Source organism: Nicotiana tabacum, chromosome 7, assembly GCF_000715075.1.
Source record: "Nicotiana tabacum cultivar K326 chromosome 7, ASM71507v2, whole genome shotgun sequence".
NCBI lineage: Eukaryota > Viridiplantae > Streptophyta > Magnoliopsida > Solanales > Solanaceae > Nicotiana > Nicotiana tabacum.
Genome location: NC_134086.1, coordinates 147,202,692 through 147,223,058, shown reverse-complemented (window position 1 = coordinate 147,223,058; position 20,367 = coordinate 147,202,692). Strand labels below are relative to the sequence as shown.

Sequence of the window (20,367 nt, the reverse complement as noted above, 5' to 3'; positions counted from 1 at the left end):
GCAGATAGATATTCATGTCTTAAGACTCCTTATCAAGAAGCTTATACATCTTAGTATACATATAATCTGCTGGAGACTATACATTTACTCATCATAAGCATGACTCAAAATCGAGTTCCTCTGACTCAACTCTTCCACTACCACATTTAATCCGTTACCAGCCGTCTTTCAAGACATAGGCATCGTGTATTATGAATAGGATAGAGTTTAGGAACTTGAGTTCTTACAACTGAGCTCTACTATACGATCTAGAGTAAGAAGAAAGAGTGACAGTCCTAAATGCCCTATAGCCTCCTGCTTATAAGTGTGGTGCACAATACACCCATAAATAAGACTCTACTAGACACGGCTTGTAGATTTTCTAGGACAGAACTGCTTTGATACCACTTTTGTCACGACTCAAACTGATGGGCCGCGACGGACACCCGATACCTTACTCAACCGAGTACCAATGTAACGTATCTTTTGTATCATACTATCATAGGTAAATGAAAAGAAAAGGTTTCTGTGAGATAACTAGAATAAAACATGAGGGAACACTCAACATAGGACGATCCAAGATGTAATACAAACTTATACATATGACATACGAGCCTATAAGGCCAAAATGATCACTCGTGCACTAAACATAGGCCGACAAAGTCATACAATATTTCATATACATGACATATGTCTACAAGCCTCTAAGACTACATAAACATCATAAGACCGGGACAGGGCTCCGACATACCAATCAATACGTGTCTAACGTATCATGACCAAATAGGCAACTCTTGAGCAAATAAAATGCACCAACACCTTCCGCCGAGCTGATAGCTTACTTGGAGGGCTCTCAACCTGTCTATCGGGACCTAAGGGCATGAAATGCAACATTCCCAGGTAAAAGGGACGTTAGTACAAATAATGTACCGAGTATGTAAGGAATGAAAATCAGTAAATAATAGACATGGAAAAAACATGGAATAAAAGACTCAACATGTAAGTCTGAATAACTCTGTGAATCATTAATATTTATAATGCCATGCATATGCTTATAAATACCATGCCATGCATAGGTATATATGTTCATAAATTCATCAAGCCTCTGAGGGCATCCCATCATATAATCTCGGCCACTGTGGGCAAAATCATCAACGTATACCAGCTGATCAGGTGGTGGCGCATTTAGAACACCGTAACCTTTTCTCATATCCTATATACATACATACATACATACATATATATATATATACGCGTATATAATGTCGTTTGGTCATGGGTCAATGTACATGTATAAATGAATGCAATGCATGAGAAGTACGTCAATAAAATCTCTCGGAACGTCATAAGACCATTATGCCTCTGATTAATATCATGAAATAAACTTTATCGGCTTACGTATTTTCTGAGTTCCATGAACAGACGATAGATAATGAGATACGAGGAATCAAGAATATAGGAATCTCTAGTAATTCTATTAATAGAGTCATTTATGAAAGTTGTGCATTTGCTCGTTTTGTTTGTATCGTATGGATCATGCCAAAAAGAAAGAAGGGATAGCTTTAACATACTTGGGCCGATTCTCTTGATAATCCCTCTAACATATATCAGTTGCGGCAAAACACGAAACGACGGATCGAAGTAGGGGAAAATTTGTATGATATTCTTGAGAAAAATTGTACCGTACTTCCTTAAGAATTGCATCTCATGCATAATAGGATCTTGAGGGTTCATGTGAATTCTTAGTTTGAGTATTCATCCGTTGTTGTTTTTGAAATTCTAATCCATCTCCATTTTTGTGGATAAAGAGATTTTCTTAATAACTCTTTCAACAAGAATGAGATAAGGTGTATATATCCTTAAATGGTGCCACGACCTCCTTAAGTATAAGATTAGTTGGCTATTTGGTGCCATATTTTTATGATCCCACGTGGATTGTTGTCCCCTAGTAATTATCCAAGATTCTCACTTAATTACATTGTTAATCTTCCACCAAAAATCCACAATTAACTAAATATCTACATAATTAAGAATTATCTCAACTTACTTAAAATACTACTTACTTTTAACACACTTTATACATCTTACTATCATGGTCATGTGGTACTTGTATGGTATTAGTCCATAAATATTGGGTATTATAGCTCGGACCGTATTTTATCCCAAATTGTCAAACTTCGACCAAACACATTTTTTTCGATTTGCTTACCCTCTCACTTTCATGTATTACTTATCACTTGTTTGAAATAGCATAATACTTATAATCTCTAAATAATCTTGTCATTGGACTGATGTCAATTATCTTATGACAAATTCAACGAACAATACTATAGGGTATAACATCATCGTAATATAATACTGCGGAGCGTAGCATCAACATAATACCGCGGGGCGTAACATCGACGTAATACTGCGGGGCGTAACAAAAGCCAAGCCGTAATATAAGGCCTTAAACTTGTTTAATAATTTTAGATATTTTTGCTGAAGTTTATTCCTTTTACTTTTTGAAATGTAATTTCATCTTGATGATGTAACTAACCTCTTTAATCTTTGTTGAGACACTACTAATCTTTGATAAGATTTTATTAAGTTTAATAGTGAATTTTTTCTTTTCACATGACCGTCAACATAATTCACTGTATAGCATTGCCTCCTAAAGTAACAATCATTTGAAAATTTGTATTTACAAAGATGTTACTCACTTTTTATGATCTAATTAATTAGCTTGAAGCGTACCTACAGGGATCTTGAAACAAAATCTTACAAAGTTATTGCTATAAATAAAATTTATTCAAGTTGGAGTAAGAAGAACTAGAAAGTAATTGCAGATTTAATTGTCTTTCACTTTTATTTGAATTTTTTAAACCAACTCCAAAAAAAAAAAAAATACAAAATATAAAATATATTATTAACGATTGGTGACAAAGTAGCAAATGATGTTAAAAAATTTCTTATCACTAATTAATAATAATATAATAAATATTCTAATTACATATAAAAAGAATAGCTTTGGGGCCTTTAATTTTGTGAGGCCTAAAGGGGCCGCTTTAGTGGCCTGGGGGTTAAGCTGCCTCTGACAAGCCTTAGACCCTAGCAACGCGTTTTAAATCTGTAAGGGCCTACGCCCATAGCGGACAATATTACTAGCGGGCTGGCTGTTACAATTACTTTGACAATCTTATGTCATAAATTAGGCTTTAAGTTGAAATTAGATCCAAAATTTATTTTCTTAACAGAATGAATCTTACATTGTTATTGGGGTAAAATGTGTTGCCTTTTTTGCGACACAATTTGATTGATATGGTGTGAAATATTAATTTGACTTGTGTATATTATAAATACAAAAATATCTATGTAATATATGCTACAAGATGCTTTAAATATATATAGTATTCCTAAGTGGATATTCATTGTGAATCTGACTTCTATGGTCTTTCTTGTATCCCACTTACCTATAGCTAAAATTTGAATTTTTGAAAAGAAAGAAAAAAATTAAGGTACCTCGTATGAAAATATGCGATGTACTGTTAAATTTCACTAAGACTAATTTCGTCATTTATTACGAACTTGTGCTTTTATATAGTAGTACTAGAGAAAAGTGGTTCCTTTGTATGATGGGCTTACTCATAATCTTGGGTTACTAATGATATAGAGCCCGCATTCTTTGTTGGGAAACTTACACAAATGTCCCAAATAAATCTCAACCTACCAACCTCTAGTCATTAATCATAGACTTACCAAAACTAGGCAACAAAAATTGAAAAACCAAATAATAGGGTTCTTCTCTCAAAGAATCACATGCAAAAATCACCTTCCATATTTTTAAGCGTGATTAGCAACACTAGATACAAAACGGAAAGGAAATTTTATGGATGAGGTAGCAAATAAGATGATGAAATACAAAAAATAGATGCAATATTCCAAAAATCTAAACAAAAAAGGAACTTTTTCAATGGGTATAGTTGAAATTCATTGAAAATATGTAGATAAGTCAATATACAAAATTTGAGGAAGATTGTAGGTGATTTGGACTGGTTTTGTATCAAAATTTATAATTAAATCGAGTTCAAAAAAGTCTTCTGTGACACATGTATCAAACATGTATCACACAGGTATACATGGATATACATGTGATACATAATAGATACAAATATGATACATATGTGATACACAAATGATACACAGTGTAATACACATATCATTTTTTCATGTTCAGTTTTTACCGAATTTTCAATTCAAACCATCTCAAAACTTTACCAAATCACCCCAAAACTGAGATTCAAGCTCCTTAAATTGTGCCCAATCTATTCTAATAACACCCACTCAAAACAAAGCAAAAATTTGATACTTTTTTGCTACAAATAACTAATTGGCTAATATTAATAATATTTTATCAATTGGCCAATTTTTATAATGAGCTACCTATAAATGCACATAACTGTTAATTTCCCTTTCTTTATTATCCGGGGGAAGTGCACTAGTACCCTATTTTAAGGGCACTGTTTAAGCTATACCCAATTTTTAAAATTATTGAACCTTTAACCAATCCGTCATAAGTGGTTAATACTTGGACAATAATACCCTTTAAGAAATTGAACATGAATATATAGCTGATACTAAAGATCAACCAAAACAAGAAAGAAGAGCTAACCAGCAACTCAAGCGAACCAAAACAAAAATAAGAGTTGGCATAACCAAATTATTAAATATACCCTTGAATTAAATATACAGGAAAAGAAAAGGAAATCTAAATTTGATGAAAAGCAAAACAAAAATGACATACAACGAGGAGAGAAAAAGATAAAAAGAAAAACTTTAGTTATATTGCTATGAACTTCAGTGTTATGAATTTTAGATATTTTTGTTATAAACTTAGTTGTTGAGATATGAACTTCAGGCATTTTGATATGTACTTCAGTCATTTTGATATAAACTTGAGATATTTTCACATAAACATCAGATATTTGGTTATGAACTTGAGATATTTGGCTAAGATCTTGAGATACTAAAGTAGAAACTTCACTTGAGATGCCCAAGTCTGAAGTTATTTTTTATAATTCCGGGCAGAAGAGAAAGGCAGCACTATATGTATTACAACCCAAAAACATGAGTCAAACAGTCAAATTCATGAAATTTAAAACTAGTATCAAGTTAAAGGAAGTGGTACCAATTAAATAAGTGGATCCAAATCACGGACTGAAAAACTAAACTACCAAATAGTGGGCATGGATCCTTACAGTAGGATAAAGGGAGAGAAAATAAAAGGAAGTGGAATCAGGAAGGTTCAGGGCAATGGAGGTGGTGGAAGACCACGACCAATAATCTTTTGCGAAGAGACGAATAATTGTTATGTCTACTACAGTTTTAAGTATCCAGTGCGAAATATGCACTATATGGCAATTGAATTTTGTTCTAGGGTGTGGTACCCCACTTGTCGCTCATGATCCTCATAATTGAATTTCGTACTACCGAATGATCATTAGTTAAGACTTGTAAATATATTCTTTCATCATTTTAAACTCAAAAAAATAAATAAAATGTTACTGCCTAATTCTGATGTTGGTTCTTGTGTTAATGAACTAAGCATATTTAACCTTTAATTAAATAAAGTGTGTAATTTTAATCCTTAAATCTAACTTTCAATTAACGCTCTTGGCTTTAGATACTTAGAAACTTCTCCTGGGAACTAACAATTGCACTTGTTGTGACAGAGAAGACATTTTACTGGTACTGATTAGCGTTTCAACTTTCAAGTGCACAAATTCCTTGCTTTCTTGCTTGTTTTGTTTCGCTATATTATGCAAATACACAAATAAGTACAAACGTTAGTTCCCACAGAGATGTGGCAATTAAGAAAAGAATGTAAAACTAACGGTGTCAACTACAAGTCAGGTTTAATTTAAGGACAAAAATTACGCACTTTATTTTATTGAAGGTATGTTCATAGTCCCACTAACATAAGGACGAAAATCGGTATTAGGCAATAATCCAAGGACTAAAACCGCTATTTCCCATTATAATATTATTTTCTAAATATCGACTTAACGTTTGTCTTGATTGGCTCCAACATTGGTCAAGTAACCTAACGTGGTAGAGGATATAGTAAAAGAATTATTAGTATAAATGAATTTTACACAAATATTGCTCAGGAGAATTTGGTATAAACATATTGCTGTAATTTAAGTAGAAATACAAACTAGAGAAACATTGTGAACTAAAAGCTAGAAAACTAACATTGCAAAGGAGCAAAATCTCCCCACCATAATAGCCATGATTCAATACCCAGGCAAACTTTCTTTACTTCTCCAGAAGTGAACACAGCTGCTACCTTTTGGTGAATTTACACAGAAAAAGGTAGCATATAGAATCTGTAAGATTCATTTCTCACTGGCGCAAGACAATAAAAATCATCTAGTTCCATTTTACACGTCTCATTCGGAATAATCACCTGCCAGGAACTACAGCTCTAGTAATGTCCAAAATCCAAAATATACAAATAAACAAACAGATATATAAAAATAGTCACTTGTGCTATTTTTGGCCTCCTACATACATCAGCAACAAGATAAATGTCAAAGAGTAAAAGACATCAGAGGAAATGGTCATGCTAAGACGGTTTGCATGTCCATTGGAGTATGATTCTCTTCATCCAACAGGACTCTATGTTGATGATCCATCTTGTCAATGCTTTTATCCAATGTTTGTCTTAAGAACCCAATGATTTAAGTGCTGAAATTAATTTTTATCCATAGTAGCATGATAATCTATGCGACATGTATTTTACACTTCACATATTTACCTGAAATGATATTTACCGCTTCAAAATGCCACCATAGAGCTTCTTGAATTTGAAGATAAGCATTTGCAAGTCGACATTACTCAACAGAACGTGCATAGCTCTTCTTCGAAAAATATAGTAGCTGATAGTTTAGTTAATTCTTTGATCAGATATCCTAAAATAATATATATAGCATCATTGTCCGAGTGAGATCTGTCACCAGAGATAAAGGTATGAACTGTGTCTCCTACATATACCCAACTGCAACCAGCAGTTTTCTTGGCCTCTCTTCCTCTCATCATTTTCATTACCCTTCCCATCTCATTCCATTTCCCCTCCGAGGCATAGATCCCAGCCAACTGCATATATCTAGAACCATTCCTTCCTTCGATTTGTAATAGCTTATTCTCTGCAGCTTTTGCAAGTTCAACATTTCTGTTCATTTTGCAAGCATTTAGAAATGCACCCAGAATTACAGCATCTGGTTCTATAGGCAACTTTTCCATTAAGCTTACTGCCTTCTCAAGTTGATTTGCCCTTCCATACAAGTCTATCATACTTGCATAGTGATCAGTTCCAGGTGATATATTGTAATCTTTGGTCATGGAAAAGAAATACTGTTCTCCCATTTTCACTAATCCACGATGCCGGCAAACTGATAGAAGGGCAAGGAAAGTGACTTCATCAGGTTGGAAACCTCGCTCTGTCATCTGACTGAAAAGCTGAATAGCTTCATTTTCATACCCATGGAGAGCATAACCAGCTATCATACTATTGTAAAGGATAGAATCTCTATCAACAGCCAACTGAAAAACCCTCTGTGCATATGTTACATTTCCACATTTTGAGTACATATCAACCAATGAATTTACCAACTTAGCATCCATTGCAGTGCCAGTTCTCAGTATACAGGCATGTATTTGCTGCCCGTAATTGAAGGTCGCATGTATGGAACATGCACCAAGCAGGTTTATAAAAATCAGTTCATCAGGAACGGCTGTTTCCTGTGTCATTAACTCTCTGAAAAGCTGAAAAGCATCTTCACATTGATGTGCTTTCACGTATCCAGATATCATAGTAGTCCATACAACATGATTCTTACCAGGCAATGAGTCAAAAAGCCTTCTTGCTTCTAACATATTACCCATTCCTGAATATTCTACAATTAACGGTGTGATGGAAAACGGGTTCTCTTTCTGAGTAGTTGCACAAACAGATGATGCATAATTCAAGAGACCACACTTGCAATAAAGATTAACGAAACTACAGCTAAGAAATGGATTCAAACTCATCCCTTCCTTCAAAATCCAAGCATGAATCTCCTTTCCAAGTTTTAAATTCTTCACGCCAGAACAAGCACTTATAACACTAGAAAAACTGTGTTCGTTCCATACGAATCCCTCCTCCATCATGCACCTGAACAACTGGATGGCCTCCTCTTCATACCCATTTTGGGCAAAACCCGAAATCATTGTGTTCCAAGAAACTTCATCATTTAACTGCGGCCTACTCGAAAAAACATCCCTGGCCATTTCCAACTCACCTTCTCTAAAACAAGCTGCCACCATTGCATTCTTGGAAACCGTGTCAACAGCCCCAACATCAGATCCATCAAAGACCCTCCAAGCATCTCTGAAGCACCCGCATTTCGAATACATAACAATCAAAGAACTCAGTGCATACCTACTTAAACTATTCCCGCTCTTTAACATATATGAATGCAATTGCCTACCATATGACAAAATACTCAACTTTGTTACTAAACCAAGCATGGTAGTCAAGGCATATTCAGATACTTTCTCAACGCATTGCATTTCGGCAAATAATCGAACTGCTTGATCCTGAAATCCTTCACAATTGACATAACCAGACAGCATTGTGTTGTACGTGACATAATCCTTTTGGGGAGCAGCATAAAAAAGTGTTCTCGCTTGAGCAAATTTTCGAGCTTTAACGTAAGTGTTTATAATAGCATTCCAAGTGAAAACGTTTCTTTCAGGCATTTCATCGAACAATTTTTGGACATGTTGAATAAGAGAATGCTTAGAATATATATGAATAAGGTGGTTGGCGTCAATGATTCGTGCGGTTAGACCGGATTTGATAATATGGGTTTGAAACTTGGCGCAGTCTAACAGTGATTTCATTGGTGACCTTATGAGAGTTGTTAGTTAGTTATAACTGGCTGGAACTTTGGTTTAGCGAAATGGAGCTCGCCAACCCATTTGAAAGCCACTAGGCCTAACAATGATCTTTTCCGAATATACATACTGTAATAATTATGTTTGCCTACTAATACAATTTACATATCTTGCCTATATGCACATCAAAACGTATACTATATGGCAATTGAATTTTGATTTTGAATAGGGTGCTAAACTTTAGAAAAGGACTAAATATCATCATATCATATGGAAATTGAATTTCGTACTGCCGAATGATCTTTAGCTAAGACATATAAATATATTCATTCTTTCATCATTTTATATGTGAGAATATTACTTGTCCTACTTGACTCCAACATTGTCAAACTACCCTTCAATAAACACAGAGGCAATGGAGGATACATACAGTAGAAGAAATAGTAAAAATGAATTTTGTACAAATATTGCTCGAAAGAATTTGGTATAAATACCTTGCTGTAATTTAAACAGAAATACAAATTAGAAAAACATTCTGCACTAAAAGCTAGAAAGCTAACAACGCAAAGGAGTTGGCACAATATTTCCACAACAATAGCCGTGATTCGATAACCAGGCAAACTCTCTTAACTACTCTAGAAGGGCACACAGCTGCTACTTTTTGATGAATATACAAACATTGACAGAGAAAAAAAGTAGTATATAGAATCTGTAGGACACATTTTTACTGGGCACAAGACAAAATAAAACTCATCTAGTTCCATTTTACATGTCTCATTTGCAATAACTAACATTCTCCTGCCAGGCACTACAGCTCTCTATACTGTAAGCAACCTAATAAGGCCAAACTCTTTTTCCTGATAGTTATGCTGCTACCTTTGGAAGTCTCATGCCGAAGCCATGCTTTGCTTTCTCAATACTGAAAATGAAGTATTTAGTCAGCATAACGTGAAATCAAATTATAATTCAAAATGTTTTATGATTATGAGAAACGGCTAACATCATAACAATATGCGTGCACTGCTCTTTGAAAATGGAAACAGCATGAGTAAAACTGGCAATACTCAAGGGCTTAGTGACATTAGGGAAGCGGTATTAGAAAAAGAACATCCAAGCTTCATGCTAATTTCAAATCATTTTCTATGGCACTAGTGAAACTCCGAAATAACAGAAACCTATCCTTTTTTTTTTTGTTTGGCAACCTACCAGCCTCGAACTCTTGACCTAGTGGCATGAAGAGAAATCTATCGACCACAATGACCAAGAATGGCCGGTGAGTCGGCCTATCTTTTGAATGTCAGGAAAAGTTTAACCATTTCACGGAAAAGACCTAAGCATGTGCTATGACAGTAAAGGATAAACTGCTAAGCTTTGATTGCTTGCAAAAGCCTCATTCATCAAGTATGAAAGGCCGAAGCAAGAATAAGGAGCAAAGACAGATTACAAGTGATAATAGTTGTATTTTAAGCCAGCAGTGTATCAGGAAGTTGTTATAGGTCTAGAATAAAAGAGTGTTTCTGCTCATTTATCTTAATCATCCACCCCAACTGTAGGGTGAATGGAAGGAGGTGACTGAGCATATTTGTGTTGCCAATGAATTCAGTGTATGATAGCTAACACAAAGTAGGGTAGGGGTCATCCGACCAACTGAAAGAGCAACATGAGCATATTTAATTGATCAAGAGAAAGAATTATTGAAAAACTAAAGCCATCATAGAATTGATACTCACGTCGGAGCAAGTTTGCCCAGGCTCTCCAACTCTTCACCAGAGTCCTCATCAAGGACTCTGCCAGAAATTTCAATAATATAAGATCTGTCTCTCTCGGCTGGGAGACCTCTACTCGAAAGTAATTTCAGATCCTTTGGGTGAAGCTCTCTCCCGTTCACAAATACTCCAGTATTTCCACCAGCACATTTCTCAGGCATGGGATAATTGAATTCTTCAATGAATGGCTGCAAGAAGAATAGTTATAGTATGGGAAAGCATAACAAAAAGCAGGAGAATTAGGCTACAAGTATCTAATGGTAACAGTAAATCTTACAGGGATAATGCCCAGACAAGGACCACCAGTTACTCCCCAGAATCCAGCTCGAAAGTCATACCTGGCATAGGAAATTAAGGCAAGAAAGCAATATACTTATAAAGTGATTTAAGGACAAATAAAAATGTGGTACAGGACCAGGTAAAGCAAATTGTTGCAGCTGAATACATGTGGACCAGTAGACAGGATTGAACCATCAAAAAAGGAACCATCTGACAAATTCAAATATAACTAAAACTACCAATCATGTACACTTAAAAATGATCAACGCTGCATTAGAGTTCTTTCCCAGATTTTTATAATCTTTTTTTCAGTATATCAGTAAACAACAGTGCTATATCCATGTCGGAATATTGCTTCCAAGAGGTTCCACACTTGCCCATTGTAACCTTGCAACTTCTGTATGACCATACTTATTGGTGGATTTTATGTCGCAAATCCGTTAATGAAATTCTATAAAGTTAATAGATTAAATAGGAAAAGCTTAATCTCGTGTGAATATTTCACCTGGCAAACAAGAATTATATAGAGCTTTATTTTACACCCGCACCAAAAATATAAAACAAATAAACAAACAAATATATAAAATAGTCACTTATTCTATTTTTGGCCTCCTACGATACACAATAGCAACAAGATAAAAGTCAAAGAGTAAAAGATATCAAGTTTAAACTCAAAGAATGAACAGGTTAAAATGATTGAATGTCCCAATACTTACCAGTAATGTCCAGGTTGTATCCGTCCAGCACGCTTTTCTGCCTTTTTAATCAACCGATCTGGTATAAGATGCCCGTTAACTGTAGTATTGGCTTTTTCCTCCTCCGCGGAATGATCGGATCGGCTGAATTCTTTAAAGCTCTTCTTTATGATGCCAGAGAAAAATGATTCTTTAGTAGCTTTCAGTTGGTCTCCTTCTTTACTAGATCCACCGGACTCTAAAGACGAACCGGTGTTACCATACTCATTGGATGGTATGTCCATCTCAGTTGCTACAGCTGTATCTTTAGCGGAGTTTTGCTGTAAAGTAGTCTTTTTCTGCATCAGCTTCTCTGCATCAGAGCGCACACTTCTGTTTCCATGATCCAGGCGGTTGGCTACATGAAATTTGTTAGAATACTCAAAGTATTCTTGCAGTGGTGAACCAGCTGGTGGTGGAGATTCTTTACCCTTCATTGGCAGCACAGAGTCAGACTTTTCCATTGTTGCAGCAGCATTAATGAGGTTGTCCTCTTCCCTTGAACTCCGGGAAGATGTAGAACCAAGGCTTCTCATCTCGGCAGATTTAATGGAACTTCCACGGCCTGTTGACAGTGACCTGAGTTCTTGATCCATTGCATGGAAATCATATCTAGAAGTATCGTAATCTTCAGAAGAGAAGGTCATGCTAGGACGGTTTGTATGTGCATTGGAGTATGGATTCCCTTCATTCAACATGACTCTATGCTGATGATCCATCTTGTCAGTGCTTTTATCCACTCGTTCTTCAATAGAAATAGCAAGTCTATTGTCTAAAACTGCAATAACCATAACTGTAGAACATGCCCCACATTTCATTTTTCGCCTTTTACCTCCACGAAAAACTTCCTTAGGCAATTGCAGCAACTCAAAACAATTGTAGCACGTCAAAAATGGGGCTCCGCCAGCCACAGGGCGGCATTGTTGTCCACTAGGCTGCACCCTGGGAGGATGTTGACGAGCATAACCACCCGCTGCAGAGTTCATATCACCAGAATGAGTCATTTGTGATAGAGAATTTTGCGGCTTTGATGGAAGAGAATTGGCATTTCGAGGATTATAATCTTGCTTACCAAATGCACCACTATTTTGATGACGGTAGAACATTGGTTTCTGGGGAATGTCAGAGAACCTTTTATCACCAAAACCAGTGGGTGGACCTCGACTACGGATTTGATTTACATTGCAGCAATGAAAACAACTGCAAGATGAATGATGAGGATTAGTCTGAGGCTGGTAAGGTCGAAAAGGATCCGTAGGTGGGATTTCATTGTCCATTGAGCGCCCAGGAAAATGGCCATGAGATGGCTGCAATTGAAATGGATCCGGGGTTTGGTATGGATCTCCACTAAACAACTGGGACCTGGGAGGACCTCCATATCCCTGGATATGGTCTCTAGGAGGATAAAATCCACCACCAGCTGTATTCATAAAAGGCGAGGGCGCATTGTAGTGGTTCAGATAGGGAGGTCTTTCACCAGATACAGGATTTTGTGCCGAAGCTCTATTCATGATCCTTGTAGAGCTTTGAGGAAACAGATCATAGGGATTTCCATGATGAGCCATCCTCCTTTCAAGTGGGACTCTTTCGTTAGGCTTCTCAGGCACATCACCAAACCGATTGAGCTGTTCTTTTAGCTCATCAAACTTTCTCAAAAGCTCTGCGCGCTCATCAACGGGACGATCAACCTGATTGAACCCATCCACATCCTTCCTATACAACCTCTTATCATTATCATAATTTGAACCTGACCAGTAGCCAGAAGGACCCTCTTCTGAGTTAATGGAGGACGCATACCTCATACCTTCAAGATCAACTCTTCTAGCCCTGGGCAACACCTCTGCCTCAGAATTCTCCTTACTTCTCCAATCTGGAACGCGGCCTGCTCTTCGGATTTCAACTTCTTTTCCATGCTGGGAGTCAAAAAGATCAAATTCTTTAGCTATATTTTCTTGAATTTGTTCATCCTGATCGATCCCATCCACATCGTTCCTGTACAACCTGTTATCAGTATCATAATTTGAGCCTGAACAGTAGCCCGACGGACCCTCTTCTGAGTTAATGGAGGATGAATTCCTCATACCTTGAAGATTAACTCTTCTAACCCTGGGCAAAACCTCAGCCTCACTTCTCTCCCTAATTCTCCAATTTGGAACTCGGCCTGGTCTTCGAGTTTCAATTTCTTTTCCATTCCGGGAGTCAAAAGCAAACTCATTGACCATATTTTCTTGACCTTGTTCATCAATGTTAGTCTTATACATCACCCTCTCATCCTCATTAGCCCAATCACCAGCAACATTCCTAAAACTGGTCTCGTAAGTTTCAGGCGCATCGCACAAAACCCTCCTCCTCTCCCTTGTGCTGGAAGAACTAGTATTTGACTTGACATCATACCCCGAACCCTCACCTATATTCATAAGTTTCTTCCCTGAAAGATCAAAATTCTCCACAATTCCTCCCACAGTTTCTTCTTCAGACTTCCCAGCAAATTCCTCTAACTCCCCATTTTTATTTTTGGCTGTAACTTTAAAAGGAAAGGAAAAGAAAAAAGACAATCTTAGAAGACTTCGACTATAGCAAGTCCCAGAAAAATCCACAGGTTCAAACAAATCAATCTGACCATATACAAAAGGGGGGACCAGTCAAAGATAATGCAAAGCACAGAACTTGAAGAACAAGTCCAAATTCAAGAATTGTTTTTTACCCTTTCTTCTAGGAAATTACCTAAGCAGAAAACAACAAAGAATGCAAAGAAAGGAAGTGTACCTCGTAAAACAGCACCACAACCACCACACTGGTAAACAGAATAATCAGTGAGCTCAGGAAGTAAATTTTCACACTTTGGGCAACGAACCAAACGAACCTTTGCTGGTTCAGACATTTTACGATGTCTTTCAAACAATCTTGATAAACCCAACAAAGAAAATCATACCAAGCGAACACCTTTAGCCTCTTTCGAAAAAATATCTACGTTCTTAGCTCTCAACAAGGTTCAGACATTTTAGGAAGTCCTCTAAAACAATCTTGAAAAATTACCAAATAGCTTATTTACTCTCACAAACTTTTCAATGTTAGTTAGCTGTCATCAATGACTTTGTACAAGAATGCATCTGAAGAAAAGAATGATAAAGGGGTTATTTTTGCATAAAATTGAACCAGAGAATCTATAGTAGAAAAAATGTAATTGATAGGAGCTGAAAAGAAAGTAAAAATCTAAGTAGGTATGTTGCAGACTGCTTTCTGAGTTCTTTGTTTCACATTTGGGAGAAGGGCCGAGTGTACGGACTCTGAGGACTAGAAAATGCTTCTTATTTTCCATTTTTATTTTATTTTATGATTCATAAGAAGAAATGGTGTCCTTTGGAAATTAACGAAAAGCCGAATTAAGTCAATATAGAACTTCTAATAAAAATTGGAACGGTGACTTCGCAAAATTGCACCAAGTCAATAAATTGCGTGAGTAGTTTTCTTTTATGAATGGACCAAAAGTTTTGTTTACTGTCAAGTGGATTTTATTTTATTTTTAAAATATAGGTGGATAGTAATATACTGCAATATCTACGATGTTGTTTATTTTTAAGTGTCTTCCTAGGAATAAGTCTAGTATTGAAAATGCTTTTGCTGTTATATAATTTAGGGATAATGTTTCTTCCAGCTATGAAATTTGTGCCAACGTGCACACCCTAACGGAGAGCAATCTTCTCCAAGTTTATAATAATCGTGAGAGATAATGTATTTATTCATCTCCATTTACAATCACTCAAGCAGATTTTTCATGTACAATATTATCTTAAACTATAAAAGTGGAGAAAAACATGTATCTTTTCAAAAGACTTCAAGTATTATCCACACCAAAATATTTAAAATATACCGTTAGGAAAGGGTTATCTACCTTTCTTCATGTATGAATCTAATTAAAATTTAGTGGATCTAACTAAGTAAATAGTTTTTGTGTTGTTAGAAAAATAACTTAAATTTTTTCAAAAAAATCAGCTAACGATAGACATAATTTGTCGTCCCAATTTCATTAAAAAGGCCTTATAAGACATCTTTGTTTTTTTTTTTTTTTTTGTTATTGGTATTTGTTAATAGCTCGGATTGTTTAATTACTTCAAATTTTATTGAGGAGGTAAGAATAAAATAAAGGTGAAAAAAATACGTCCATGTCCTAGGAGTGCGGAACCAAAATATTGTTAATTTTTACTAAAAATATTCAAATAAGTGTAAAAAAAAAAGTTACCAAAGTATATATAACGCCACTAATAGTGGCGCTATACAGTAACGTTAACTGTACCGTTACTGTATAGCGCCACTATTAGTGGCGTTATACTGACAAACTTACATAGCGCCATTAATAGTGGCGCTATATGCTCTTATACCCTGACCCCACCAATAATGTCTGGGTTCAATAATTTAAATGTGTATAAAGCCACTTTTTGTGGCGCTATATACAAAAAAAAAAATTACCCGGCTAGCCATTTTCTATATAAACATCGTAGAATCGCCCCAACTTCATTCAAAATTTTTTTTAACTCTTGTTGGTTTCTATTGTTGTTAAATTCTCCAACATTTTTTCATTATGTCTGAAGAACGTAGAATAAGAGTATCATTATATTGGGGGGTGAGGTTGTGATGGAGAATAACTCTGTGGGCTACAGTTTACCTGCTAAGCGTAATGTTAAATTGCCACTTTCAATTGAGTACGAAACATTGATATCGTTGTTATGCAAAAAAATGAGTGTGAGAAAACGTTCAGTGGTACTCAAAGTAACCGGAAGATATCCGTATTCCGTTACGCCGCAAGGGGTTGCTTTTTACTCAGAGTTTAACATCGACGATGATGACACTTTGAGTGATTTCTTGAGGACTCCGGACGAATGCCGGGAATTTCTTGTAATCACAATGTTGGAGATGTACGTGAAGGTCGAAGACGTTCCAAAAAATGAGGTTGTGCGTAGTAGAGATAACCCCCAGTCATCGGGTGGTTATTCTGGATCAGTTTTTGCCGGACATGTTCCAGATGAAAGAATTTTTCTTGATTTAAATTTATCACCGTCGGCGAATGAGCAGCGAGAAAATAATTTATACCCTGCTTTCCATAATTCACAAGAAGAGTGGTAAACTTCAATTTTCATTTGTGTTAATATGTATATTTTTGCGTATTGAATAAATTTTAACGCTCATTTATTTAATAGGGGGTACCGGCCGGATATGAATTTTACAAGTGACCCATCCGGTAGTCATCACCTAACTGAAAACGTCCATCATGGAATGTCATCACATTACAACTTGTAAGTGAAAAGCTACAGCCATATATAAAGCATTTATTAATTTAGCAGCTTATATTTTTGTTGAAATGTGCAGTGAAAACGAGCAAGTTGAACTACCCGTACTCACTCAATTGCCCGAAAACGACGTATTACATCAGGATCTGGCAGATGAACAGAGTGAGGAAGAGAACAGCGATTACGATAACAATGTCGATGAATCGGGAGACGAGACACTATTTTCTCGTGAGGATGGTGATGAAGAGGACGAGGAGGAAGGACCGGATTTGAAGAGAGCCCCCCATAGACGAAAAGTGAACGAGTCTGAAGTGCCGTTTCATTCAAGGGAGATTCCTTATATTGATAAATTGCCAGCCGTGCCGGATGTGGAAGCTCTCACACGGGATTTTGATGAAATCCGGACAGCAATGTGGGATGAGTCTAGACCAACGGTGCTTGCAAAGGGGATGTTTTTTCCTGATAAAGCACGCGTAAGCAGGGCTTGTAAAATGCACAATGTTAAAGAGTGTCGTGAGATGCAAGTATCAGAGTCAAGTCCGACGGTATACAAGGCTATTTGCCGTAGGTGGTTTTGGCCATGTAATTGGATGTTGCGTGCGTCGAAGAAGAAAACAGGTATGTGGAAAGTGGGTAAATACATTCCCACCCACACATGCGAAATGGACACTTTCAACGGGAATCACTTCAACTTGGATATTGACTTGATATCTCTTGTACTTATTCCGCACATCGAAGCGTCCATAAGGTATAAAATCAAAGAGTGCATTACAGCAGTCTACCAGGAATATGGCCACACAATTACTAAAAGAAAGGCATATCTTGGGCGCAAAAGAGCGTTTGAAATAGTCTATGGTAACTGGGATAAGTCATTTGCAGATCTGCCTAGCCACACTTTAACCCCGGAACAGTTATTGAATGGAAGCTTGAGCGGAGTCCGGGTAAACCAGAATATATATTCAATTACGTGTTTTGGGCGTTTACGCCAGCAATTGATGGTTTTCCGTATTGCCGGCCCGTAATATCCATAGACGGAACTCATGTCTATGGAAAGTACGATATCAAACTATTGATAGTCGTGGTTGTGGATGCAAATGGACAGATATTTCCTCTAGCCTTTGCTATTTGTGCAAATGAAAGCACAGAGACGTGGACAATATTTTTGAACCACTTGAAAGAGCACGTTGTCAAACATCGTTCCGGTATTTGTCTAATATCTGATCGGCACGGGGGTATATTAAGTTCTGTGGAGAACCTTCCTGCCTGGCAAGAACCTTATGCATACCATCGTTACTGTGTGAGGCACTTTAAGGCCAATTTCAAGAAGGCACATCCCAAAAAAGATCTACATGATTTGATGTGGATGGCAGCAACAGACCACCAACAACATAAATTTCGGAGGCATATGGATTCTATCAGGCAAGAAGACGATGCAACATATCGTTGGTTAATGCGACATGATCCTGAAAAGTGGACGTTGCATGCAGATGGTGGCAGACACTGGGGAATTCTTACTACAAACATGTCAGAATCCTTCAGCGGGTTATTAAAGTCGGCAAGAGGATTACCCGTCACAGCCATGGTGCGTATGTCGTTCAAGCAGATGGCTGAGAGGTTTGTACAACGGTCTGCAGCTGCAACGGAATTGATGGAAAGGGGTATTGAATTTATGCCAGTGCCTATGAAGAGATTAGAGAAATACAGACGACGAGCACATTGGCATTCCTTTTTGCAATATGATAACAAACGAGGTATTTTTGAAGTTCGCACCGCTATCCATAATAATCGGGGTAATAATGTACATACTGTAAATGAATCCACAAGGTTATGCTCATGTGGGAAATGGTCAATCTACCACATGCCTTGTTCACATGCCATCAAGTGTTTTCAACGTGTTGGTTATGCGGAGACCAACTATATTGATCAACAATATAGTGTTTCCAAATACGTAAACACATATAGTGGTCAGCTGCAACCAGTGGGTTCTGAGCATTACTGGCCCCCAGAACCATTTAAAATGGTGTGTAACAAGTCCTATTTGCGTAAAAGACAGGTGCAGAAGAGAACGCGTATACAGAACCAAATGGATGTTAGTGATATCGTATATGCACGCAAATGTGGTATATGCTCGCAAACAGGCCACGACCGTAGAAAATGTCCTTTGGGTGGCAACAATAATCAAGCTCAGGGCGGGTGTTCTTCTATTGTACCTAACTACCCATGAGTTCATGTTGTAATAATTAGTTGTTATGTATACGATTTAAGTATTTATGAAATAATATTTTCTTGTTTGTTAATTATGATTTGTACTTTCCCTTTTTACCTATTTAAATAATAATTTAATATAATTATCGGTATATTTATTATGTGTGTTGTCTTGTCGCTATCACGATATTTAATACACAAATTATACATATGGCGCTATGTGTGTCTTGTCTTGTCGAACTGAAAAAGCTGAAAACATCATGATATGGCGCCATTAGATATGTGTGACCGGCTGACATAAAGTCGTCTCGTCAACATCATGATATGGCGCCATTAGATATGGCGCTATCTAATATAGCGCCATTAGATATGGCGCTATATGTGTCTTGTTTAGCCTATAAATAATGGGGTCATTGTAGTTATTTTGTGTGCTAAAAATTTCCCCCAAGAAATATTTCATTAAAAGTAAGTAAGGTTTTTATTATAAGCAAATAGTTCACAAATGGCTCAACCTGGTCGTCCACCAATTTGCTTATGTGGAAAACCATGCATGATGGATTGTGGGTGGGAAGGTGCTAACGTTGGACGCCGCTATTGGTGCTGTATGAACAAGTTGTACAAGCAACCCGACGAACCTACTTGTGAATTTGATGAATGGGCTGAGGAACCATGTTATCAGGAAAGCTACAGGGATAGATTACAGGAATTTCATAATATGTTGTTATACCAGCATAGAATACAAAAGGAGGCAGATAGAATTATTACAGATATGAGGGAGAAACTAAAGGAGGTGGAAGATAAAAAATGGAGAGCTGAATGGAATTGTGAAGCACACAAGGAACGCAACGAAAAATATAAACGGGAACTTGAGGAGGTGAAGGCGAGAGTGAAAGAGTTAGAAGAAGAAAAAGAACAAATGGAAGAACGATTTAAGTGGTTGGAGCGAAGAATAAATGACAACTGAGGATGGAGCATTTACGTGTAGGTGTTTAGTGTCATTTTCATATGTCATGTCTTTTTATTATGTTGGCCTGTTATGTTTGTGTTTGTGTTGTACTAATATTTTCCTTGTTTGTTGTACTTCATTTTATTTTAATTTAAGTGGAAGTTAAGTTTAAGTTGTTGTGTTACTATACCAAAAACTATAAAATGAAATTTGAACTAAAAAAAAGTAACTGTCATATTCAACTAAATATTGTT

The 20,367-nt window shown here is 36.6% G+C and overlaps 2 protein-coding genes across 4 annotated transcripts; both read right to left on the bottom strand.

The window, feature by feature from the left end:
• Positions 1-6,858: 6,858 nt before the first annotated feature.
• LOC107795971 (putative pentatricopeptide repeat-containing protein At3g18840) lies at positions 6,859-8,760 on the bottom strand. Its single transcript, XM_016618682.2, has one exon. It carries the CDS (start codon positions 8,758-8,760, stop codon positions 6,859-6,861), a length of 1,902 nt encoding a protein of 633 aa, XP_016474168.2.
• A 579-nt stretch (positions 8,761-9,339) lies between these two features.
• LOC107795969 (uncharacterized) lies at positions 9,340-15,118 on the bottom strand. 3 transcript variants are annotated; one of them, XM_016618681.2, is made up of 6 exons: positions 14,444-15,118; positions 12,750-14,201; positions 11,660-12,650; positions 10,942-11,002; positions 10,629-10,852; positions 9,340-9,817 (listed from the first exon to the last, which is right to left on the bottom strand). In XM_016618681.2, the coding sequence occupies exons 1-6, from the start codon at positions 14,556-14,558 to the stop codon at positions 9,763-9,765; spliced, it is 2,898 nt and encodes a 965-aa protein (XP_016474167.2). In that variant the 5' UTR covers positions 14,559-15,118; the 3' UTR covers positions 9,340-9,762. The 3 variants fall into 3 exon arrangements, with proteins under 3 accessions (XP_016474167.2, XP_016474165.2, XP_016474166.2); XM_016618679.2 differs by having other exon boundaries at positions 11,660-14,201; XM_016618680.2 differs by having other exon boundaries at positions 11,660-14,195; positions 14,444-15,038.
• Between the last annotated feature and the right edge of the window lie 5,249 nt (positions 15,119-20,367).

Excerpts from the sequence above, each read along its gene's own strand:
- LOC107795971 (XM_016618682.2), bottom strand. The coding sequence starts at position 8,760 with ATGCCTGAAAGAAACGTTTTCACTTGGAATGCTATTATAAACACTTAC.
- LOC107795969 (XM_016618679.2), bottom strand. The coding sequence starts at position 14,558 with ATGTCTGAACCAGCAAAGGTTCGTTTGGTTCGTTGCCCAAAGTGTGAA. Across the intron at positions 14,202-14,443 it reads TTGTGGTGCTGTTTTACGAG|TTACAGCCAAAAATAAAAAT; the intron begins GTACACTTCCTT and ends TTCCTTTTAAAG. Across the intron at positions 9,818-10,628 it reads CTGGGCAAACTTGCTCCGAC|TATTGAGAAAGCAAAGCATG; the intron begins GTGAGTATCAAT and ends CTTCATTTTCAG.